Here is a 26932-nt window from a genome sequence, read left to right as displayed (position 1 = left end):
AATAGCATGTACAACTTTGATTATTTACATTGATGTATGAGAAAGACTTTTTACATGGCATACATAATTGATATTTAGATATAACACATACAATTCTAGCACTTTTGTACATATTATTTATTTAGACCATAGCAACAGTCAGATAAAAATTACTATTGGCACAGAGTACATAAATATAATTGTTTAGTATGAAGCTATTCCAGGTATTCTTTTACACTATAATAGCAGTTGGTCATTAAAAATTTGAATACTGCTTCTTTAAATGAAGACAATTTTTTTATTTCTTTTATCTTTACCGGTAGTTTGTTATACAATCTGCTTCCTCGTATGTTTGTTTGTCTCTGCGCCAAAGCCTTGTTAACACTTTTTATATGAATGTCATTGTGCTTTCTTGTTGGATTGGAAATTGTTAATATTTCTTTTTACCATATTAACAGAATCTTCCGTCGGTTCTTGGTGGAACAACATTATAATAATAAATGAAAAGCACCAGTTTGCTTTTGTTCTACAATATTATTTTAAATGTCTGAAGATGGCCTTGTAAGCTGAAAACCGGTTAGCAATAAAAATAATATTGTAGAACAAAAGCAAACTGGTGCTTTTCATTTATTATTTCTTTTTACATTAATTACGCTTTTCTGTATATAAAGGCACAGTAGGGGTAGAATATTCAGCTGTTTAAATAATTGCTTTGAAGGAGTTAGCCTTGAACTGTTGGTAATTATTCTAACAGCTTGTTTTTGTAGAGTGAAGATGGTTTAAAGATTTTTCTTACTATGACCCCAGAAGGTGAGGCCATAGGTAATAGCAGAATATATATAAGCAAAGTAAACAGCTCTGCTACATTCCCTACTACATACAAAGCTAATAACACATAAAGCAAAGCAAGCAGAGCTTAACTTATGCGAGAGATACAGGATATGGGATTTCCAGTCTAAATTTTCGTCTATATGTACACCTAAGAATTTTGTGGTAGCAACGCTCACAATTTCTTTATTTTGTATTCTGAGATCTAGATCAGAGTGTGACTTTGCTTTCCTGTAATGGATATAATTAGTTTTAGAGATATTTATGGTTAATTTGTTCACTTCAAACCAATTTTGCTAATATTCTATAACTCTGGTTGCAGATATTGGCAATACCCGGTTTATGTCAGTTACTACAATGTTTGTGTCATCCACAAACAGGGTTATATGAGTACCATTTACTGGAATCTTGATATCATTTATGTAAAGAAAAAATAGGAGAGGTCCTAGAACACTCCCCTGCAGTACCCCAATTGGCACAGTCTGAATATCCGATCTGTAAACAATACTTTGGTTTTTACTGTTTGTTGTTGCAATTTCTACTACCAGTTTCCTATTATGGAGATATGACTGAAACCACTTTTTAGCTACTCCTCGTATACCGACATATTCTAATTTGTCTAGCAGGATATCATGTTGGACAGTATCAAATGCCTTTGAGAGGTCCAAATTTATTCCTATTGTACTGTTGTTCTTATCTAGCCCCGTTACAATATTTTCAATGAATTGGGTGATGGCTGACTCTGTACTCATTCCTTTGCGAAAGCCGTGTTGGTTTACAGACAATAGATTGAATTTCTCGAGGTAATTTGTAATTCTGTTTTTCATGACTGTCTCTATCACTTTTGAAAATACCGCTAATAAAGCTATTGGTCTATAGTTTCCCACTTCGTGTATATTGCCCTTTTTATACAATGGTTTTACTTTTGCAATTTTTAATCGTTGTGGAAAGACACCTTCTGAAAATGATATGTTTATGATGTGTGAGAATGGGTCTGATATGACACTAGCACATCTCATCATGACTGAGCAAGGTATCTCATCAATCCCTGAGGACATTTTATTCTTCATTGCTTTTATTATTCGATTAACTTCCAATTTGTTCGTGGGAGGTAGCAATAATGAATTAACACTTTGTTCTTCTGGGATTGATGTTCTACTAATCTTAGAACAATTTTTACTCAGATTGATTGGACTATTTATGAAGTAGTCATTAATGTAATTTGCTAAAGTAAGATTTCTGACTAGCACACCTTGATCATCTTTTAAAACAAAGTCATCTGGATTTCTAACATTTTTGCTTGGGCCTATTTCTTTTTTTACTACATTCCATATAGCTTTTGATTTGTTTGCTGACCCAGCAATTACACTGTCATTGTGCATTGTCTTGGCTTTTTTGATCACCTTCTGGTAAATTTTCTTGTATGTCTTAACATAATCTGTGAAGTGTTCATCTTTGTTATCTTTTTTGAGTTGACTGATATGTTTTAGTGTTTGACTAGATACTCTAATAGCAGGTGTTATCCACTGGCTTGTGTTCCTAGGCATGACATTGATCTTTGTGAGCTTTTTTGGGAAACACATCTCAAATAGGGACATGAATGTACTAGAAAAAGCATTGAAAGATTCCTCGGTTGTTGTTTGTGCAAAGACATCTTCCCAGGTTTCATTAGCTAACAACTGGATGAAAGTATTCACTTTTTCTGTATAGAAGTGCCTTTTGTATACCCACTTATATTTTACTGCCTTGGGGATAGAGTAATTTATGTATGTTAATAGTGTATTGTGATCCGAAAGACCTAAGTTTACGTTTAGTGGTTCAGTGATACCATTCTCCATATTTGTGAAAATATTGTCTAAAAGAGAAGATGACAGTTCTGTTATTCTGGTGGCATCTGTAAAGAGTGGTTTCATGCAGAAGCTGCTGAGTATACTCAAAAGCTGTCTTTTTTCATCACTTTCAATTAACAGGTTAATATTAAAATCTCCACATAAAATTAATTTCACTTCATTACTACAAAAAATGTTTAATGCTGCTTCTATTTTTTTGAAGAATATGTTTTTGTCACCCAGTGGAGATCTATATATTGTAATGACAACTAGTTTTTCACTCTTCTCCTCAGTTTTTAACTCTATGGCACATTATTCAAAATGTTTTTCTATATTTAGATGGTCCAATTCTGTTTTCACTTTGAACTGCAGTCCTACTCTAGAGTAAATGCATACCCCACCATTTTTAAAAACACTTCGGCAATAATGTGATGCTAAATTAAACTTGCTTACATTTATGAGACTTAATTCACTAGCCTTGCACCAGTGTTCAGATAAACAAATACAAGAGACATCAGCAAGATTATTTAAAGCTACTTCTAGATCTAGTACTTTGTTTCTGAGGCATTGAATATTCTGACACATTATCCTGACTGTTTTGCAAGTATTTTTTCTTTTGTCATTACCTGGTAATGTGCTGCTTTTTCCATAGTATTTGTTACTTATCTGCAAATTTTCTTGCTGATTTGTCACAATCTTTTCCTTTTCTTTGTCTGAAGCCATAAAAAATCCTTATTTAATGATGTAGATGTACCTTGTCTTTGACTCCTCCTTAGGCAGTGTTGTGTTGCTGCAACTGTTGTTGATGGTTTTGTTGCTGCTGCTACTGTTGTTGTTGGTTCAGTTGCTGCTGCTGTTGTTGCTGCTGCTGTTTCTGTGGCCGGAGGTGGTGGTGGTGGTAGTGGTAGTGGTTGTGGTGGTGGTGCTGACAGGGTTCTTCGTGCTGTTGCTGCCTTTTGATTCTTTTATTGGCACTATTTCTGTTGATGGTGGATCTGTTGTTGTAGTATCTGTTGGTTTTGCTGTTGTTTCCATGACTTATAACATTCTGATGATTCATACATGGAGTCACATATGGAATTTTGCAGCTGCCATCTCCCCTCTTGATTACTTCAAAGCTGACGGGACAGATGCCTTGTACTCTGTACATGAGTAGTATTTGCAAATACTACTTTTATGGTGGATTCAGACGAGGAGAGCAAGTGTCCTAGTTCTTCAGAAGCATGTATTGCCATTGTTCCTGCTGATACCACACCTGAAGTGCGTGGGTGACCAAGGGTGAGTATGAGACCGAGAACTTTGCGCCGTACCGATTCTGAGGAAGGCTGGACAACTACTGATCGTGTGCCAAATATCTATCTATTCTCAGGACACTCTGGAAAGTGCAACCTTACCAGATTAGATTAGACAGCACACCTCTAGACTACTTTTTGTGTTTACTTACAGACAGTATGGTGAATCATATAAAGCAGCAAACTAATCTGTATGCGCAATAAAGCATAAGGAAATTATGAAGCACAAATCCCTTCCCCTACCTGCTCACTATCAAAGTGGAAAGAAGCTACTCTCATGAAATAAGAAAGTTTCTGGCAATTATAGTCCATGTGTGTGTAAGTGTGAGACCCTCTATACGAGAGCACTGGTCCAAGAATCCTGTTGTGTCATGTAATTTCTGTCCAAACATCCTGCGGCATGACAGGTTTCTTTCTATTTTGAGAAACTTTCACATCAATGACAATTCAGTTACTAAGAAAAAAGGAGAAGCTGACTATGACACACTGCACAAGGTGAGACCACTCCTGGATATGGTGTCTGCTAATTTCCAGCGAACATATGCACCCATTCAAAACATTACAAATGGTGAAGGCATACGCTAATTTCATGGCTGTGTGTATTTCAGTACATACCATTAAATATGGTATAAAACTGTACATGTTGTCAACATCAGAGACAGATTATGTCTGGAATTTTTTTGTTTATGCAGGTGAGAGGTCTGACACAGTGACATTGCTTGGGAATCTGTCAGGAAAAGGTTACACTTTGTTTACAGGCAGATACTACACCAGTTGAGTCCTTTTTTAAGAACTGGAAGCTGCAAAAACTGTTCTTGTGGGAACTAAAAAAAAATCTAGGCAGGGACTACCTTCTGCTATAAAAGATCTGAAACTTCAGTGAGGTGAACTAATTCTTAGGCATAAAGGAAATATGTTGGCATTCTGTTGGAAGGACAAAAGAAATGTGCACATGATAAGTACAAGGCACACTGCTGAGATTGACGTTTATTGATAAGAGAGGCAGAGAGAAGTCAAAACCAGCCTGTGTGGTGGACTATAATAAAAAAAAGTTGAGTGTTGACTTATCAGACCAACGACAATCATACGGGGCTTTTAAGCATCGAACTGTGAATTGATGGAGAAAGTTGTCATTCAACATAATACTAATGGTGATAATAAATTCAAGTATATTGTACAACAAGGTAACTGAAAATGCCTCACAACATCACAGTTTATGACTATCTGAGCAGGTCTTGCAGACAGCAGAGATCTCGAACCACAACCTGGTACATCGGGACTCTCCAGACTATCAACTGGAAACCATTTTCCGGAAAAGATTGAGACAGAAATAGACAAGAAACAGAAGCAAAAACAATGTGTAGTGTGTTCTCTGAGAGGCAAAAAGCTTACTTGGAAAGTGTGGCACAAAGACACAAGCTACCAGTGTAGTGAATGCAAAGTGTCATTGTGCAAACTACCATGTATCTAAATTTATCATACAAAGACCAAAATTGCACCTTAAAATAAAGCCAAAGGAGGTTACTGTATATAAAACAAGCAGTATAAATAATATTTAAAATTCTTGTTTAAAATAATGTAGTTCTCCTTCTGAGCATTAACTGCATATATCCTTGACCAATTTTTCCTCTTTTCAAAAATTTTCAATTATAAAATTTTCAAAAATTTTCAATTATAAAGTTTCATGGAAACAAATATTAATTAAAAGAGCAAAGTATTACACATAGCTTCAAACTAGAAAGTTTAGGCTTTTCAGTAAGGGTAATGTCATTACTACAATAAAAACCATTTAATAGTTGTAGTAAATTAAAATACGCTAAAAACAGCTAGGCTTCATGCACTATGACTCAGGGCCCAAAGTGTTAAATACCAACCAACTGAAGGAACTTTCATCATCACAAAGAATGTGCTTGATAATAAACAAGTGTCATTGCACAAACGATAATTTTCTATGACAGTTCCATTATTAATGGGGCTGTACAGATAGTGGACTGAATCAGTTGCTTCTAATTGGCCTGCAAAATAGATAATGAAATGTGGCTTCCCTTGCTACCTGAGGAAATACCACAAAACTTCAAACAAGCAACATAGTGTGTAAGAGTAGACTTGATGCATAAGATAGTATATTTGGTGAGTTACCTGGTCGTGGAATCTTCCAAGTTGCTGGCGACACTTGTGGTTGCGACAGTTACATACATTATACTCTCCCACGGTTAATTCAGTTTGACATTACTTCACAAACACATGATAATGGTGTGTAGTCTCATTAAAATTAACTGTCTAACAGTACTAATGAATAATTTCTGACTCATCTGAACTCATGTCAATAGGTTCACTGCAAACAGCTCCCACCTAGGAGGAACCACGAAAGTGTGAAGCAATGTCTTCCAAAATATCTTGGTGAACTGTCCATTCTTCTTGCTGGTGAGCCTTATAAATAACCTCATATTCAAAAGAAAAAAATTAGACAGGCCAACTGGACCCCATTTTCTAGTGCTGCCTGACTTATGCTGTAGGGGAGAAAATGCAACTGTACCAGTTACATCTTTTCCACTGCTTCTTAACTGCCAAAAGTCCTCCCTGACCTGACATCCATACATCCAAAGGTCACTCAAAGAGCTTCCAATGGAAACTTCTGACATATATTGATTAATTTAATCTTTCAGTTGTTCAATAACTAAGCAATATAATTGTCTTTCTCTTCTTGGGGCCGTACGTAAATTGCTTTTGTAAATTATAGGTACTATTACTGACAGACTTAAAAATTAATTTGCAAAAATCATTTACAGTACTAAGTCATTTGATGTCTTTTTGTCCATTGTACATTTCTGGATGGTGTATTTGACACTTACCCAATACCTCAGTAACTGTCATTCATGTGATGATTGAAGAGAGCACTACTATCTTTCTCAGTGAAACAAATTTAGTATTTCCTAGCATCCTTTGTGTCTTTTTCATTTTTAAGCTGGAATGATCACTGAGAGAATGGATATATGACTTTCATACAAGTTACGTAAGACCAAATTTCTTAGGTACTCTTCGTACAACTGGTAGCCAGAATTGTACTTTTAGACTGAATCAGCGTTTCTCACATAGCTCTCCTTGCAGTCATTTTGGTTTTGTTTGTAATTTGCCATCATGACTTTATCTCCACTTTAACAAATGTGAGATGGATCTCTCTTTGATTTCATTGCACCTTTTGACACATTTACTGGACCACTGTGGGACTTTCCCACTCCTGAAAATCTTAGTTAGCACGTACATATCTAAAGCATAATGCAACATACTTGTGAAAATTCTTTTCATTGATACTCCACATGTTCAGCCCCAGCAATGGATGTTTGATCATCAATTACCCAAGTAATCTGTTTCTTATGATTTTTGTTATACAAAAAATATTTTCTTAACTACATTAATATTCCTTCTAACTCCTGCATTCATTAATGTGTTGTTCAGTAGCCAAACAGTTGATTTGATGCAGCTCTCTGTTCCAGTCACTTGCTAACTATCATCTATATTTTAGCTTGACAATTTGCCTTATGCACTAATCTCTAGGCCCATCTCTGCAATTCTGTCCCTCTATCACCCCTTCAACTATTGCTTTCAGGAACAACTAATATCTTAGTACGTGCCAAACCATACTGTCTCTTCATTTCATAACATTCTTCATTAGATGTGCTTCCCATTGACTCACTGCAGGGAATCCTTGTTCCTTACTTGACCAATCAATCAATCAAACAGCAGCAGTATCCTATAACACTGCTTTTCAAAGGTTTCTAACCATTTCATTTCAGTGTTCTCCACTATCCATTTCACATCCAGTACTTCAAACATAGCTCGTTTTTAATCTTTTTCTGGTGTCAGTCATTATGCTTCCAGGTGTTAGCTATTTCTTTTTGTAGAAAGCCCTTGGCCAATTCTTACTACTATATCCCTCCTGCAACTTCCTTCTTTGCCAGTCCTACTTCTGAGGAAGCAAAATTCGTTCATCACTGCAACAGAATTTTTTCAAAGTTTAAGATGTAGCCCTTCAGTATCTCCATTATCATTAGTTTTATTTTTGTTTATATGTATATTGTGGCCATTGGTTAGAACACACTCCACTTCAACAAGAATCGGACTAATTTCCTGATAACGGCTGCTATGTCATTGGTAAATTGTATCATGCTGACTTTCTATTCATGACAAAATCTCCCAAATGGTGTGGGGAGCGATCTCCTACACTGGCCGTACACCACTGGTGATCGTCGAGGGGACACTGAATAGTGCACGGTACATCCAAACCGTCATCGAACCCATCGTTCTACCATTCCTAGACCGGCAAGGGAACTTGCTGTTCCAACAGGACAATGCACGTCCGCATGTATCCCGTGCCACCCAACGTGCTCTAGAAGGTATAAGTCAACTACCCTGGCCAGCAAGATCTCCGGATCTGTCCCCCATTGAGCATGTTTGGGACTGGATGAAGCGTCGTCTCACGCGGTCTGCACGTCCAGCACGAACGCTGGTCCAACTGAGGCGCCAGGTGGAAATGGCATGGCAAGCCATTCCACAGGACTACATCCAGCATCTCTATGATCGTCTCCATGGGAGAATAGCAGCCTGCATTGCTGCGAAAGGTGGATATACACTGTACTAGTGCCGACATTGTGCATGCTCTGTTGCCTGTGTCTATGTGCCTGTGGTTCTGTCAGTGTGATCATGTGATGTATCTGACCCCAGGAATGTGTCAATAAAGTTTCCCCTTCCTGGGACAATGAATTCACAGTGTTCTTATTTCAATTTCCAGGAGTGTAGATTGAAAATCTGATGTAACTTCTCAATTACATAAATTTTATTCACTGAAAATGTCCCCAGGAACAGCCTGATTCCCTCCTTCAAGGAGCAGGATTGCTTATGACCCAGCTGATCACAGAACAACTAGAGAGGTGTTTATCCAAAAAGAAAGAGAATGCAAAGAGGGGCTCAGACATATTATTTAGTGCTAACTCTGGTGCCCTCTGGACCATTAGCCACCATATTTTGTGCATTCATTCTATAGTTTTTTATTTTTTTAGAAAGAGTGTTCAATTTGGTTTTGTGAGCTCCAGAATTGCTGATTTTATTTTTGGGATTATGACTGCTGTGTGCTCAGCATATAAATACTCATTTATATCTGGAGAAAACACTGAAGACTGGTGTATATATTTTTGTACCCATTCTTTCACTCAGCTGTATTATGTGTATACTGATGTATGAGGGCTATTTGGAAAATAAGTTCCGATCGGTCGCAAAAAGGAAGCCGCTGCACAAATGAAAAATGTTTTATTTGCAATAGTTAGCTACACTTGTCAGTTACTTCTCTACAAAGTCGCTGCTCTGACTTAAGACATTTGTCAAAGTGTTGTACCAACTAGAACTGATGGTATGGAACATTCTTAATATTTTGGAAAATGAATGGTGACTTATCAACTGAAAATATAAAGTACTTACTGTGTACTTACATGTTTAGTTTGATGTGGATACTACATCAGAACATTTATGATCTGAAGATGGCAGTAGCCGAAATGGCTAATAGGGAAGTGTAAATGTCTGTGCGATCAGGACGGTCCTGTACAATAAAGAATGATGACTTGTAAGTAATCATAAAAAAAGTTCAATTTCTAACCCTGTCAAAACCGTGTGTAACACTGACCTATAAATAATTTTCTTGGAAAAAAAGGAAAACCTGACATTATATTTTTTTCCTTTCTGTAAGAGCTAGGGCAGATATGGGGGGCCCCTTGGCCCCGGGTATGGGTGCCCTTGGCTGTGTGGGGTTAGGTTGTAACGTACACAACCTTCAAGTAAGTTTCCACACTTGATCCTTGTAACACAAAGTTTATTTCAGTTCACTTAAATTAAAATGAAAGTTAACCACATGGTACATTCTATTTATACAAGAGTTAACTTTATTCTAGAACAGTTCTGTCTGAACTCCATTATTCTCTGTAAGTCAAAATCTACTGTGCATCACACCCCTTTGATGACATAAAACCTGGTGTGCAATCTTTTGATTTGCTTCACTACCTCTCCAGGGCAGCCTATCTTTTCCTCGTGATAATCAAGCAGCAAGCGGCTACCACCTTTTGCGAAGCCTGCTGTTTTGGCAGACACAGTGAAAGAAAAAAATTTTTTGTTCAAATATTTTATTGTTTCTGACAATATTTGCTTTTAAAATTCATACACTTCTGTATGCTTTCAAACTAATTATGGAAACATTTTTTGAACTTTGTACTTCCAAATTTGGGTTTTGAAAAGCTTCAACAGCATCCTGAGGTGTTGACAATCAGTGTCTACAAAATTTTTATTTCACATAAGATAATAAGAAAACTCTTTATGATAAACCAGGTGAATACTGGCAACAAGACATTAATTTCATGATGTTCTCCATCAAATAATATACTGTCTGATATGCTATGAGAGCTTATGAGAGCTAGCACTGTGATGATGAAGAATGATGCAATTTTTTTGGGTGGTTTTCTTCATTTCATCGATGACTGTGATGAACACGTTGCCACATACAAGTGAGCATTAGCTGTTCTTCAAACTTCAAAAGCAATTGACATTACACATCCAGTGTACCCAATGAATCAAATGATCATTTTCGTGAATGAACCCCTATTGTTGATTTCAGATCACATTGTAACACACAAACAGATGTCTGTGATTAGTTTCCAGCTTGTATGAATATGTGCAAATCTCATCTCCTTTATGGGGTTTTCATTTCCTCAGTTGAATTTTTGAGCATTTCCTTGTACCAATCAACAGGGGCCTCAGTCAGGAGAAAAAAGCTTTTACACATGTAAATGGTAATACAAAACTGAATGTAACACTGTATGCAAAAGGATGCCTCTGCCTCACACTACGTCACATAACAGCCCTCTTCTACACTGAAGAGCCAAATAAATTGGTACACCCACCTAATATCATGTAGGGCCCCTGCGAGTATGCAAGTGCTGCAACACGATGTGGCATGGACCCCACTTATGTCTGAAGTAGTGCTGGAGGGAATTGACATCATGAATCCTGCAGAGCTGTTCATAAATCTGTAAGAGTACGAGGGGTTGGATATCTCTTCCTGAACAGCACATTGAAAGGCATGCCAGATATGCTTGATAATGTTCATGTCTGGAGAACTTTGGTGGCCAGCGGAAGCATTTAAACTCAGAAGAGTGTTCCTGAAGCCATTCTGGTCATGTGGGTGTTGCATTGTTCTGCTGAAACTGTCCAAGTCCATCGGAATGCACAATGGACATGAATGGATGTAGGTGATCAAACAGGATCCTCATGTACATGTTACCTGTCAGAGACATGCCTAGACCTATCAGGGGACCCATATCACTCTAACTGCACATGCCCCACACTATTTACAGAGCCTCCACCAACTTGAACAGTCCCCTGCTGACGAGCAGGGCCCATGGATTCATGAGGTTGTTCGATATCTGTCCATGTAGATCCACTCGATGCAATTTGAAACGAGACTCGTCTGACCAAGCAACAAATCCAATGTTCGTGTTGACAGGCCTAGTCAAGGTGTAAAGCTTTGTGTCGTGCAGTCATGAAGGGTACGCAAGTGAGCCTTCGGCTTTGAAAGCCCATGTCGATGATGTTTTGTTGAATGGTTCGCACGCTGACACTTGCTGATGGCCAAGCACCGAAATCTGCAGCAATTTGCAGAAGGGTTGCATTTCTGTCATGTTGAATGATTCTCTTCAGTCGCTGTTGGCCCCCTTCTTGCAGGATCTTTTCCCAGCCACATCAATGTCAGATTTTGATGTTTTACCGGGTTTCTGATAGCCATGGTACACTTGTGAAATGATCATATGGGAATATCTCCACTTCATCATTACATTGGAGCTGCTGTGTCCCATTGCTCATGCGGCGACTATAACTCTACGTTCAAACTCACTCACATCTTGATAATCTGCAATTGTAGCAGCAGTAACCAATCTAACAACTGCGCCAGATACTTGTTGTCTTATATGTGTTGCTGACTGCCGTGCCATATTCTGTCTGTTTACATATCTCTGTATTTGAATATGCATGCCTATACCAGTTTCTTTGGCGCTTCAGTGTATCGTCTCGTGCACAACATTGATGTTTTTTGGATCAACTGATTAGACTTACCTTCACAAAATTTGTCACTGACAGAGATGAAATTCTGTACAGCAATCATAAAGAGTCTTGGCTGTTGGTCATTTATTATCAAAAGTGGAAGTAAGTGATCTGACACATTAGTTTTTGAGGTACAGCTGTAAAAATCATTCAATGAAAACCAATGAATCACTGCCAGGTGGGCAGAGTGCAAGACAGGTGTTGTCATCTGTGCAGGAAAGCTCATTTATGCCAATCGGTTTATGAGGGATGTCTGAACAAATGAGACAATAAAAACGTTGCCTGTGAATAGCACTGGTCTGGATTTAAGTCCTGGTCTGGCACACAGTCTCAATCTGTCAGGAAGTTTCATCATTGTGTGCACGTCTGTAAATTCTTGATCATTAAAGTGAGCTCAGAGCGTGTAACCTAAATGCAGGAGCAAAAGAAACAAAAGAAGATAGGTCTGATGTCAGGCTAGTAAACAGTTTTTCCTGACAATTCCAAACAATTGGCACTACTGACTCACACATACAGGCTTTATCCCAAAATACAAAAAAAAATCTTAGAAATTTTCATCAAATGCAGTAATGACAAGTATTATTAAGGGGACTGGTCTGTGAATACCAGGGAAACCTTGAAAAAATTGGCCAGTTTTCTGAACTCAAAGTAAGATTTGTAAGCCCATATAATGCTTACCATCTTTTAAGACATTTTTTGGGAACATTTTTATGTATGAACCACAGCTTTAGCTCTCACACTTTTTTTATCATATTTTTTTGTTGGGTGTGAAATAAACTGTGCTAATTAGCTAATTATTTATGTATATTACAGGTACACATTACTCAAAATACAAACAAAGTAGAAGGTTTATTTTTTTCCTGCAAGTTCTTTACACTATTCTCTCTAAAGCAGATAACTGAAAAGATGGCGCTGTCATAAATTGTGGTACAAAAAGATTTTAAGTATGATTACCAAAAATTTTGAAATGAATTCACAGTTTTTCTTCAATAAACATTTTATTTTCAAAGTTAAGTCACAAGAGTAGTCCACTTTTTAGTTGAGCATGTTTTTAAGACAGTATACAAAATTTCAGCTCTCTATATTCAGTAGCTTTTAGCAAAAGTGTTCCAGAACATGGAATAATTTCACTTTTGGGAAATTCAAGTTCAAGTTAGAACTCACTTTTTCTATTAAACCTGCATGGCACTAATGCATCCCAGGTCCATATTCATCTTGTTTCCTGTGTTGTTCTTCCTCCCTTCTCTTTTCCACACTTCTTATTCTTGCGTCTTTGGTGACTTCCAACAGTGATTTTTCTGCTTCAAAGAGTCTCCTTTGGTCATTGGTTATTAGAGCTCTACGTATACTCAGTCCACGAGGCACTCCCATCAATTCCATAACATTAAGCCTTCACACTACACCATCACTAAGAACATAGACCAGCACCTAGCACACCTATTTTCAAAGTATTTAGTCCTACTAGAACAGTTTTTGGTATCTGTTCCCATATACAATTGTTGAAACTTTTATTTGGATTTTGAGTCCTACCATGTAAACATTTCTCTAATAATGTTGTGTCACTAAGATCCCTACATACAGGTTTTATAACTTCTATTATAGCAAATGACAAAGAATGTTAATGGTTGTAGGTCTCACCTTGAGTTACAGCCCTCTGGCACCCACACCATGAATCGCTGCCAGGTGGGCAGAGTGCATGACAGGTGTTGTCATTTGTGAAGGATTTATGAAACAAGGTCTATTTCTTCATCTGTAAGCCGAACATTTCCATTAACGAACGTACCATCAGCTAATTTCTTTCCCTTCAAACTCCTCAATCTTGTACCTAATCTTGCACCTCTAACTGAATAAATAGGTGGTGTCTCAACATTAATACTGTCAAGCCCATTGTCCACATACTTCAGTTTTAGCTTTGAAGCATGTGGAGTATTTGAAGGGGATTCAAAGTGTTGTGTCACATTGTATTTCAGTATTAGCAGAGTTAATCCATTTGGTGAACCGATTTCCATAAAATTTATGTTGTTTTACACTGAACTTCTTAATTCTTCCCATTACTTTCAAGTGAATTAAGAAACTCATGCACACAATAAGAAACTCACACATACAATTGCTTTGCTGTAAACAAAATATTTGCACCAAAACAACAGCAAACAATGACTAAACTCTCTACATAAACAAAAGATAAGCAACTGTAAAACCTTTGCAGGTTATCCTACTTACAGACTAAAAAGTCATAAAAATTTATTTTTAACAGAGCTGACTATGTGCCATGGGGACATTGTGGTGCGTGCAGGCACTTTTACATTCCTCTAATTTTGGTACTTTCTGTGGTCCATTTTCATGGAAGTAAACTTTTTCTCATTCAGTAAACTACAGAGAATTTTTTAAGACAAAAATTAAAAAATCCATTTTTTGACAGTTATTCACCTACAAGTCCCCTTAATGGACCTTTATCAGGTTTAGGGAAACATATTTTAAATGGTTAAGAGGTTATGAAAAACAACACAGTAAATATAGTTAAGGAAGGTTCATATTGAAGTAAAAAGTATCTTATTTCAGAAACACTTCACTCACAAATACTCAGTATCCAAATTATGCAATAGCATTTCATGATGGGGCACATGAAAACTTAAAGATGAGAAAAACCAACAACAACAAAATAATTTTGCGCTCATGGTATATATCAACATTACCTTTAACAAAATTAATGTTTTTCGATGAAATCTTCCAGGTTTATCTGCCGAGTTGTGATGTCATGTTGCCACAACATTTTGACAAGTTTCAAATTTGTCATCTTGAGGTGAAATGATGCTACAACTCGAATGATAGGCCAAGAAGATTTCATCAATCAAATTTGCCAAGAAAGACTACATTCTCAAAGAATGTTCACTGTCTCAAACTAAACTAATTTGAAATTCACTATTAGAGACATTTCATTTAAAAATTGACTTTGAACTAAATAACTGAAAAACAGTACAAAGAGTGTTCACAATTTCAACAATTTGTAAAAGAAACAAATTATATTCACAATTATAATACACAAATACAGCATGTTTGACTGTCAACCTGAGATAAATTATCACGTCTCAGGCACCTTTGCAGTCTTACTGACACAAAATCAGTCACTTTCACCAGCAGAATCATCTGCAAGAACAATATCATGCCCTGGAATATTTTGTGGGTCAAATGTAGCTTCAAAGCACTTTTTGAAAACATAACGTGCTTTTTTACTAGGTGGGGAACTGGGCACCATATCATCTTCACAATCAGACAATCTTGTCGGTAGTCTACTAGTCTGATAAGTACAGCTATTTCTACTGTAGAAGGTATCACAACTTTCACGATTCTCAAGAACATCCATGTTTTCGTCGACATCCATTTCACAATCTCTGTTAGCTATGTCCCTTTTCATAGCTGTTTTGCTGGAAGATGGAACATCTTTCGATCTTTGGTTATTTGCAGTGTACACCTGTGAGCAGCCCTCTGCTGGTTCTGTGTCATCACAGAACATTTCAAAAATTTCTTCAGCTCCCAGTGCTTCATCACGTGCTGGTTGTCCTGTAATACAGAGTCTTTTTAAGTAATGAATCTGCAGAAGAGAGAATAGGGAGTACACATATTAAAATATATTTGAGAAAGTATTAATGAATCATAGACAAAGGGAGAAGCTGCAAAACTAAAACAAGATTGTTCCTATTCGGAAGGCCTTGACTTCCAATCCTTAAACAGATTTTCAGTGTTTTCCTAAAGCTGCTTAAAATTACTTTGATGCAAATGGATGTTAAAAATCACAACTATGGTCCAGTATTCTCCTTCAAATATACAATATATTGCTCTCCAGCTTTACACATATAACAGTACAACACATTTGAACCATGGAAAGTCCAGGACAGAGTAACAACAATCTGAAGACGATATATTGCTACTCAATAACCTGGTTTTCAATCTATCCAGGTTGAGTGTTTCAGAGAGAGCATTAGGAAGTGGTTGACTAGAACAGGGGAAAGGAATACAGTAGAAGACGAATGGGTGGTTTTGAGAATTGAAATACCGAAGGCAGCAGGGGACCAAATAGGGTAAAATACAAGGTGTGATAGAAATCCTTGGACAATACAAGAGATATTGAATTTTACTGAAGAAAGGATAAAGCAAAAGAAGCAGGCAAAAGGGAACACAAACGTTTAATACATGAGATTGACAGGAACTGAAAAATGGCTAAGCAGGTATGGATAGAGGACAAATGTAAGGATTTAGAAGCATATTTCACTAGGGGAAAAACAGATACCCCCTACAGGAAAATTAAAGAGGCCTATGGAGAAACTAGAAGCAGATGTATGAATATCAAGAACTCAGATGGAAAACCAGTCCTAAGCAAAGATGGGAAAGCTGAAAGGTGCAAGAAGTATACAGAGGGTCTATATTATGGAGATAAGCTTGAAGGTAATATTATAGAAAAGAAAGAGGACACAGATAAAGCTGAGAAGGGAGATATGATACTGCAAGAAGAATTCAACAGAGAGCTGAAAGACTAAAGTTGAAACAAGGCTCCAGGAGTAGACGACATTCCATCCGAACTACAGAAAGTCTTAGGAGAGCCAGCCAAGACATAACCTCAGACTTCATGAAGAATGTAATAACTACAATTCCAAAGTGTGAATATTACTACAGAGTGTCCATACAAAGGAGATGAACTTGAAGGAAATATAGAATATTACAGAAATGGGTGATGACCTATAAATTACTTGTTAAATAAGTCATAGTAGCAAAATACTACCACAAATTCTTTGCAGTAGAATGACCTCAGTGAAAATCAGTTTGGATTCTGGGGAAATGTGGGAACAGGTGAGGCAATACTGACCCTATGTCTTAGAATATAGGTTAAGGATTGGCAAACCTATGTTTCTAGCATTTGTAGACAGAGAGAAAGGTTTTGACAATGTTGACTGGAATACTCTCTTTTAAATACTGAAGGTAGATGAGGTAAAATACAGGGAGTGAAAGGCTATTTACAACAAGACAGCAGTTAGAAGAGTTGAAGGGCATGAAAAGGAAGCAGTGGTTAAGAAGGGAGTATGACAAGGTTGTAGCTTATTGCCAATGTTATTCAATCTGTACAATGACCAAACAGCAACGGAAACAAAAGAAAAATTTGGAGCAGGAATTAAAGTTCAGGGAGAAGGAATAAAAACTTTGAAGTTTGCCGATGACACTGTGATTCTGTCAGACACAACAAAGGTTTTGGAAGAGCAGTTGAATGGAATGGACAGTGTCTTGAAAGAAGGATATAACATGAACATCAACAAAAGCAAAACAAGGGTAATGGAATGTAGTCAAATTAAATCAGGTGATGCTGAAGGAATCATATTAGAAAATGAGACACTTAAAACAGGACATGAATTTTGTTATTTGGGCAGCAGAATAACTGATGACAGCCAAAGTAGAGAGGATATAAAATGTAGACTAGCAATGGGAAGAAAATCGTTTCTGAAGAAAAGAAATTTGTCAATGTCAAACATACACTCCTGGAAACTGAAATAAGAACACCGTGAATTCATTGTCCCAGGAAGGGGAAACTTTATTGACACATTCCTGGGGTCAGATACATCACATGATCACACTGACAGAACCACAGGCACATAGACACAGGCAACAGAGCATGCACAATGTCGGCACTAGTACAGTGTATATCCACCTTTCGCAGCAATGCAGGCTGCTATTCTCCCATGGAGACGATAGTAGAGATGCTGGATGTAGTCCTGTGGAACGGCTTGCCATGCCATTTCCACCTGGCGCCTCAGTTGGACCAGCGTTCGTGCTGGACGTGCAGACCGCGTGAGACGACGCTTCATCCAGTCCCAAACATGCTCAATGGGGGACAGATCCGGAGATCTTGCTGGCCAGGGTAGTTGACTTACACCTTCTAGAGCACGTTGGGTGGCACGGGATACATGCGGACGTGCATTGTCCTGTTGGAACAGCAAGTTCCCTTGCCGGTCTAGGAATGGTAGAACGATGGGTTCGATGACGGTTTGGATGTACCGTGCACTATTCAGTGTCCCCTCGACGATCACCAGTGGTGTACGGCCAGTGTAGGAGATCGCTCCCCACACCATGATGCCGGGTGTTGGCCCTGTGTGCCTCGGTCGTATGCAGTCCTGATTGTCGCGCTCACCTGCGCAGCACCAAACACGCATACGACCATCATTGGCACCAAGGCAGAAGCGACTCTCATTGCTGAAGACGACATGTCTCCATTCGTCCCCCCATTCACGCCTGTCGCGACACCACTGGAGGCGGGCTGCACGATGTTGGGGCGTGAGCGGACGACGGCCTAACGGTGTGCGGGACCGTAGCCCAGCTTCATGGAGACGGTTGCGAATGGTCCTCGCCGATACCCCAGGAGCAACAGTGTCCCTAATTTGCTGGGAAGTGGCGGTGCGGTCCCCTACGGCACTGCGTAGGATCCTACGGTCTTGGCGTGCATCCGTGCGTCGCTGCGGTCCGGTCCCAGGTCGACGGGCACGTGCACCTTCCGCCGACCACTGGCAACAACATCGATATACTGTGGAGACCTCACGCCCCACGTGTTGAGCAATTCGGCGGTACGTCCACCCGGCCTCCCGCATGCCCACTATACGCCCTCGCTCAAAGTCCGTCAACTGCACATACGGTTCATGTCCACGCTGTCGCGGCATGCTACCAGTGTTAAAGACTGCGATGGAGCTCCGTATGCCACGGCAAACTGGCTGACACTGACGGCGGCGGTGCACAAATGCTGAGCAGCTAGCGCCATTCGACGGCCAACATCGCGGTTCCTGGTGTGTCCGCTGTGCCGTGCGTGTGATCATTGCTTGTACAGCCCTCTCGCAGTGTCCGGAGCAAGTATGGTGGGTCTGACACACCGGTGTCAATGTGTTCTTTTTTCCATTTCCAGGAGTATAGATTTAAGTGTTTGGGAGACTTTTCCAGAAGTATTTGTACCGAGTGTGGCCGTGCATGAAATGTGGATGATAAACAGTTGAGACAAGGAGAGAATAGATGCTACAGAAGAATGCTGAAGATTAGGTGGGTAGATCATGTAACTAATGAGGTGGTACTGAACAGAATTGGGGAGAAAAGGAATTTGTACCATAACCTGACCAGAAAAAGACATCAGCTGACTGGACACATTCTTAGATGTCAAGGGATCACCAACATAGTATTGGAGTGCAGTGTGGGGTGTAAAAATCTTAAGGGGAGACCAAGAGATGAATACAGTACGCAGATTAAGAAGGATGTATGTGTCATTGGGTATTCAGAGATGTAGAGGCTTGCACAGGACAGAGTAGGAAGGAGAGCGCTATCAAATCAGTCTTTGGGCTGAAGACGATGAAAACAACAACAACAACAACATATTGCTACTCAACAAATAGAGGAAGCATTGGAGTCACAGACAATCACAATCAAAAAAGGTTGCTAAAATATTTAAGCTTTCAGATAACATTTTTCCAAAACAGAAAACACACACAAACACACACACACACACACACACACACACACACACACACACACACTTCACATAAACATAAGTGTGTGTGTGTGTGTGTGTGTGTGTGTGTGTGTGTGTGTGTGTGTGTGTGTATGTGTGTAGGATTTCTAATTCAGAAGAAGGACTTTTGTCTGAAAGTTTACATATTTTAGCAGTTGCTCATTGTGCTTCTCTGTGACTCAATGTCTCCTCAATGAGGTAAGTACAAGACTTTCTTATACTGTTCAGTCTACATTTCTATTGACATAACTGCCAGGCAATTGTAGTTCCTCTTTTAGCAGAACATGCAAGCTCAGTTTCTTGTTTTGTATGCACATGTAGAGCTTTGATGCAGCAATGCCCATGTTGTTAAGAATAATGATAGAATATCACATTTAACCACTGATACCAGGCACTAACTTTCAATCAAAATGTTCTCCCCTGTACAGGAATTACATAATGTGTGTACACGTACATGTTATGGTACAGGAACAATGACATATGGAAGTTTGGTTCTGGCCATGAATCGAGCATGGATAGCCAAAGTGGTGAAGGCGACCACTCACATAAAGCGAGAAATCTGTGCTCCAGTCCCGGGCCGGCACAAATTTTCCTTGTCATCATTGCCTTATGCAGCTGATGGTTGTTTGTATTCACAACTGCAAATGCATTTCATGTATGTACAGCCTGGTTTAGTATGACTAACTGCACAATGATAGCATTGCGCCCTGGCACTGTAACCGATTAATCACAAAGTTGTTTAATCCATTTTTTTATTTTTTGTCTTTACAAATGACTATTTGTCCATAGAATATGAACTATCTCACCGTAAAATAAAGTATGCATTAAGATGCAGGTGAGTACAGACTGCATTCGTTTGTAGGCTTGCACCCTGTGCATGGTGTATTGTAAGTCTGCAGTTACATGTAGTCCATGCATAACATATTTTACAACTAGATATTTCACATGAAATGATATATGTGGGGGAATGTTGGCTCTTCTTGCTCCATCCCCACATATATTATTTCATGTGATATATATATATATATATATATATATATATATATATATATATATATATATATATAAACCATCAAAATATGATGACCTACTTGACTTTACTTATCTTTATCAAAAATACTACACATATCAACAATTATTTTTGATCTAAAATCACAAAGATGCAAAAGAAAGCGTGGCTATATGAAAGCTTACATGGCAAGAAGACTACATGTGTACATTTCCTCCCTTAAACAATGACAAAATCAGCACCCACTGGTAAATGAATGAGGCCTATTTCTACATTGTGTGTGTTTCTCTTTCTGATTCAGAAATACTGCTGACGATGATTCAGACTTTTAGCGATACAACCAAGAAGATAGAAAGAGAAAGGATTTGGTCCTGGAAAATGGAAGAAAAATTTGACAAAAGAAATGTCATCCTTCCACATTTTACCACACATTAATGAGTCTACAATAAAATTTTCTTTACATACTGTAGACTTCTGAAGAATATCCTAAAGCTCCTGGTTCAGCCGTGACAGCTAATTTATAATAAAGTAACAAAGGAGAAGTTTGCCTTCTTAGATCTCGGAGACTAAATGCATGATGAACGTGAAACTTGGTATGTTCTAATCTAACAACACAAGATTCTCAACTACAAAGTTTTGTTTACGTGCCACTTTCCAATTAATGAAATGCAAAGAGAAAGATTTTGTAAAAAGATCAAAAATGCTGTATCTTTGACCTGATTGTGCAAAAAAACTATGTTCTATAAAACTTTTGGCTCATTAGAAAGATAATGGTTTTAACCACCAAAAAATGCATACTTGATTGCCAAACACGGGCTAACAATGCTAGACAATTTGAATCAAAATTGGGTGCAAAAACCATGGCATGAAAAACTGTAAACCTCATATTCTTATATCTCGTAGAGTAAACACATGCTAAACATGAAACTTTATATACGGTAGGATGGTAGACTGAGCTTCATTCACCTATTATTTTCCAGTAAACTACAAATAGGGTATATTCAACACTTGTTTTACAAATACTGTTTCCTTTAAAACTTACATTTTTAAAACTTTTTGAGCCACTTTCTGCAGTTCAATTTCTGGAAACATACTCTCGGCCAGATGTTGATATTAAAGAAATGGGAAGCTTCGAAATGAGGTGTCGTATTGGTATGCAAAATGCATCCTAGCTTTTAGGTCAATAAAATGAATGAGCTTGGCCTCGAAGAGGCATGTATTTTATTAGTGTGCCATTTTGTTCTGTTAATATGTCAATAATGTTGCAATGTTGAGAAGTTTAAAATCAAAATTGATATTATTTTTTGATCACTGCCTATATGACATATGCCAATATATTTGAGAATCGGAGACAAGTACTTAGCAAATGGCTTTGTAAGCAGACAGGTACCACAACAAGGCTTTGAAACCTAAATTAGGAAACTGGATTACCAGCTTGGGAACCTGGATAAAGAAACCTACCTGTAGCTAGCACTGTACAGCTACTGGGCATGGCCCCTATGGTGATGGGATTCATGTTCTTGAATTGGCAGTGACACTGTCACTGTGGTCCAATGCAACACAGTGAGATATTAGTTGTCAATTTGAAAACAAAACCACACACAATTAAACATGGGCAACAGATTGCTGTAACGCAACCTGTCTCCATGGTACATGTCACTGAATTTGTCCGTCATTGTCAAGTACTGTTAGTGCCGACTGAATATGATTTTCTGAATGCTTGAAAACATACTCTTTCCAGCATTAAATTGTTTCATATTAATTATGGAAATCCTAATTCAGTGTTATATATTTCAGCAATTTTTATGAAAATCAGGTTTCAACTGATTTTGTAGAAATTTAGAAAGTGGTATGAGAATGATATTTTACATTGGAAAACCTAAGCTCTTGTGTCCACAGTTTCATGTTTACCACACCTTTAATCTACGAGATATGACAGGCCAAAATAAAAATTTTATTCACAGTGTGATTTTTCGTCAGTTTGTTTCAATGTATGCAGCATTGTTAACCCCTGTTGGAAATTAAACCCATTGCTCTGGTTTTTTAACATGTTGTTTCGAATGAGACCAGTTTTGAAGCTTTAATAGAAAACAGTATTTGTAAAAGAAGTGTCGCATATACCCTATTTCCTCTTTCTCACAAAATTTCTCATATTTTTGTCAAATTTGTAGATTATTGGAAAATAGGAGGTGAATTAAATTTTGTATCCTACAACCTGGTGATACCAAACTTTTATATATAAAGCTTTATGATCAGTATGCATTTACTCTGTGAGATATAAGAATCCGAACTTCAGATTTTTTTTCATGCTACAATTTTTGTGCCAAACTTTGATTCAAAATGTCTAGCACTGTTAGCTTACATTGGATAATCAAATAGACTTTTTTTGGCAGTCAAAAGTATGCTCTTCCTAATGAGTCCAGTTTTGAAAGTTTTATAGAACAAAATTTTTTGCAAAATGAGCTCAAAGGGACTGCATTTTTATATTTTTACACAATCTTCAACTTTGCACTTAATTCATTCAATACTGGAAAGTGGTACATAAACAAAACTTTATATTTGAGAACCCCTGTGTTCTAAGATTACTAAATGTCAGGTTTCATGTTCCCCATACCTTTAGCCCATGAGACAGAAAAAACCAAATTCTGAACTTTCTCTGGCACCTATTTTTTCACATGATTTTGTCTCAAATTTTTTGGCTGAATATGGCTCATAAAATTCCTTTCATTATTATTCTTAAGAGAATGCATAAAATTGCACAAGATGGTTAAATCTCATTTCTTTCAACAAAACATTGCCCAAGACATAACAACTCAAAGTCACCAGAAATTCACACTCACTCTGCACCACGTCAGGCATGGAGGCAAACAAGTGACTATATCTCAGCCAGTATTGCTCCCACAAGTGTCTGGGTTTCCAAATATTCATGTAAAAGTTCATTAGCCATTATAAATATAAGAATATTTTTAAATTTCTTTTCATTTAATTGCTTAACATCTATTGCACATCTCCACAGCATAACGTTCATAGGATTTCTCACCACCTGCAGCAATAAACTAAATGTTTCTCGAAGCCTGAAATTATGCCATAATCATATCAAACAATGGAAACTCCAGGTAGGAATATCAAAAATGTAGAAAAAGACAGATTGCTACATACCTTAAAAAGGACACACAAGTTGCAAACAGGCACAATTAAAAGAGACTTACATAAAGCTTTCAGCCTTAGTCTTCATCAGTAAAAGAGAGACAGACACACCATTCACACACACAAGCAAGCATGCCTGATGCACACAAGACCACCACCTCCAGCATCTTAGACCGGAATGCCATAAAGATACTTTTTAAAGCAATTATCAGATACCAAAAGAAATAACTGCAAAAAACTAATGTTCATTTTTATTTTTTATACAACCCTGAATTGATTAAAATGTTCAAATGTATGTGAACTTAACTGCTATGGTCATCAGTCGCTATGCTTACACATTACTTAACCCAACTTATCCTAAGGAGAAACACACACACCCATTCCTGAGGGAGGACTCAAACCTCCGCCGGGACCAGCCGCACACCCGAATTGACTATTTTCCTTCAAAATGCACTGCATTGATGTAAGACTAGCCCGCACTACCCTAAACATTTGTACTACACATATTAATTTGGCAAGTAGCAGGTGACATCTATAGATATCCATGTTTTTGTTATATTTGATAAACATGCAAAAAAAACCATCTATAATCAACTGAATAGCAAAACAAACAAAACACGCATAAATTGCAAAGATTAGCCCAATGGATTCCCAACCTCATTTTTGCATTCATAAGTAACCTATTCATCTCCTAACAATTTTTCTATATTAGATCTTTCATGACAACCACAGTGACACCATTTTTAATGACTTAGTATCCTCTTTGTTTCCTATTGTCGCTACAATAAATTACATTTACCACTCAAAGAACTTTAAGGTTGTGATTGCCTTCTAATAAACAATGTTGTGCCAGCCGTTGTGGCCGAACGGTTTTAGGTGCTTCAGTCTGGAACCGCGCGACCACTACGGTCGCAGGTTCAAATCCTGCCTTGGGCATGGATATGTGTGATGTCCTTAGGTTTGTTAGGTTTAAGTAGTTCTAAGTTCTAGGGGACTGATGACCTCAGATGTTAAGTCCCATAGTGCTCAGAGCCATTTGAAACAATGTTGTAAGAAAAAATAAATGCAATACCATTTTCAATTGGTGCCACAACAGAACCCACCACGGCACTCTGCTTGAGCAGCACTTCTTGAGTGCTGTTTTGATTGCTACTGGGTTGTGTTGTTTTAGCTTTTGCAGCAGCATTGTCTTGTTTCTTGTCTTCTTTCACAGAACTTTTCGATTTTTGTGATGTCTGGCTCTGTGAGTCACTGTCAGTTGATAAAGTTGCAAGAACAAAATGAGCCTCAAATGTTGGTTTATTGCTTATCATAAACACAACTGGCCTGAGGGGAAAAAATGAAGAAATGTTAGACATTACCTTCTGACAGACACAATTTTAAACAGAAAGCATCCAATTACTTATATCAAAACTCAGTTCTGAATTAATTAACATCATTTTACTATAAATTTAACATGGCAACACTTCTCTGATGAAATCCAACTATGAATGTTTGAAGGGAGAAAAAATTGCAGTTAGTCAATCCTGTATGTATAGCTGACTGGCAGGAGTGTTGTAGCAAAAAAGTCATCCAAATTATTATTTCCAAAATGAATCTTTTACTCTTTAATGGAGTGTGTGCTGTTTTGAAACTTCCTAACAAGTTAAAACTCTATTCTGGACTGGGACTAAAACCCAAAATTTTGCCTATCATGTACAATGCTCTTACTGACTGAGCTATTCAGGCAGGTGCAACTCACCAAACTTTTTACAAGATGTATACTATCTCATAACCTCACTCTTACAGTTATTAATAAACAGGGCAATGTGATGTTATGGTGATGTTCCCTTCTGTTCTGTGACAAGTCTGTAGATGTTCAGTTTGAATGACCTTAATACAACGAGACAGAAATTCAATCTGTGCTATAGTCCAAAGTCTGCATTACAATGTTCACCCTCTCATTCGCACTGCCCTCTCCTCTCCTTTTAGGATTTAGGGAGCTACCTCAATGGCATGCTTGTTAGCAAGCTTGCCTCAAATATTCTGAGAAGAATGTGATTGTGGTTCTTCTTCTTCTTCTTCTCCTTCAGTTCCTTTAAACTTTCAATTGTTGGGGTGAGGGGTAAGAATGTGGTTAAAGCACATAACATTTTAAAGTGCATAAAATAGTAATTCAGTTAAAACTGCATTCAATCTTTTTCATTGCCTCACTTAAAATATTAAAATTGTAAACATGGTCATCTTTCCAAAATATTATTAGAACTTGAACACATAACAGAGCAAATGCACAAATGAAGACCCTAGCTGTAAACAAGGTAAGGGACAAGTTGGTTGTTTTGAGAAATTGCACTGCAAGGTTTCAATAAAATGTCATACAAAAGATATATCAACGACAGACATTGTGATTTTTTAATTCAGATAAGTCACTGCTGTCAAGTAATTACTGAGTAATGACATAGCTTTAAAATCATAAATATATTCAAAATTTTATTCTTAAAAATATCTCAATGGGTGCTTAACATTGTTCACTTGCAAACTGACTGCACTTAACAAGAATTACCATTGACTTATCACTGTTTACTTGCTGGGCCACTTATCAAAACATTACTGTGAAACCTCTCCAAAATACAAATTTAAAAGGTCTAAATTGTTTCACTTTATGATTCTAAGATTTGCATTACCAAGTTTTGAAATAATGACGTATAACAACCTCAAAATGTAATCTATGACATTAAGGATGATCCTTGTAACTGCAGCCATAACACTGTCAAATAAATTCATTTAAACAATGTTAAGGGACACAGCTTAACATGGTTTACTTGCTTAAAGGATTATTCACCCTTACCTGAATACCAATGGCTTTCGAAGTGCATTTGTGTTCAGGAACATGTTCAGGATCTTTATCTGAGTCATAGTTATCCTCCTCAGATTTGTACAAATCGACCCTGAAATACATTTTCCTAGCACGAAACCACACACATTACTACAAGGGCTATCCAGAAAGTGACAGACATTTTGGTCTATAGCTGCAGTGGGCAGGGCTACAGCTGCCATGTTGGTGCCATAATGTTCCTATACTCAGTATGCATCCAGTGGTGGTAGCATATGGTCTGTTCCTCGGCTACTTTGCTTTCTGTGGCATGTTAAAATGTGCACTACAACAGAATATCCCACCACTTGTGAGGTGCATCCTGTGATTAGG

At 37.7% G+C, this 26932-nt stretch overlaps 2 protein-coding genes across 3 annotated transcripts in view; both read right to left on the bottom strand.

The window, feature by feature from the left end:
- Positions 1 to 3459: 3459 nt before the first annotated feature.
- On the bottom strand, positions 3460 to 3786 carry LOC124712395 (uncharacterized transmembrane protein DDB_G0285607). Its single transcript, XM_047242691.1, has one exon. The coding sequence runs from the start codon at positions 3784 to 3786 to the stop codon at positions 3460 to 3462; it is 327 nt and encodes a 108-aa protein (XP_047098647.1).
- A 10695-nt stretch (positions 3787 to 14481) lies between these two features.
- LOC124711311 (cell cycle checkpoint control protein RAD9A) overlaps positions 14482 to 26932 on the bottom strand; it is a 47224-nt gene continuing 34773 nt past the window's right edge. For both annotated transcript variants that reach the window (XM_047241328.1, XM_047241327.1), the window contains exons 5-6: positions 24821 to 25074; positions 14482 to 15622 (exon numbers count right to left, since the gene is read on the bottom strand). In XM_047241328.1, the coding sequence (XP_047097284.1) occupies positions 15183 to 15622; positions 24821 to 25074 (694 nt within the window). In that variant the 3' untranslated portion in view covers positions 14482 to 15182. The remainder of the gene's footprint in view (positions 15623 to 24820; positions 25075 to 26932) is intronic.

The sequence above is a fragment of the Schistocerca piceifrons genome, chromosome 8, assembly GCF_021461385.2.
Source record: "Schistocerca piceifrons isolate TAMUIC-IGC-003096 chromosome 8, iqSchPice1.1, whole genome shotgun sequence".
In the NCBI taxonomy this organism is placed as follows: Eukaryota; Metazoa; Arthropoda; class Insecta; order Orthoptera; family Acrididae; genus Schistocerca; species Schistocerca piceifrons.
This window is presented reverse-complemented; position numbering and strand designations above follow the sequence as displayed.

Bases quoted from the DNA above. Each gene is read 5' to 3' on its own strand.
- LOC124712395 (XM_047242691.1), bottom strand. From the start codon at position 3,786: ATGTACAGAGTACAAGGCATCTGTCCCGTCAGCTTTGAAGTAATCAAG.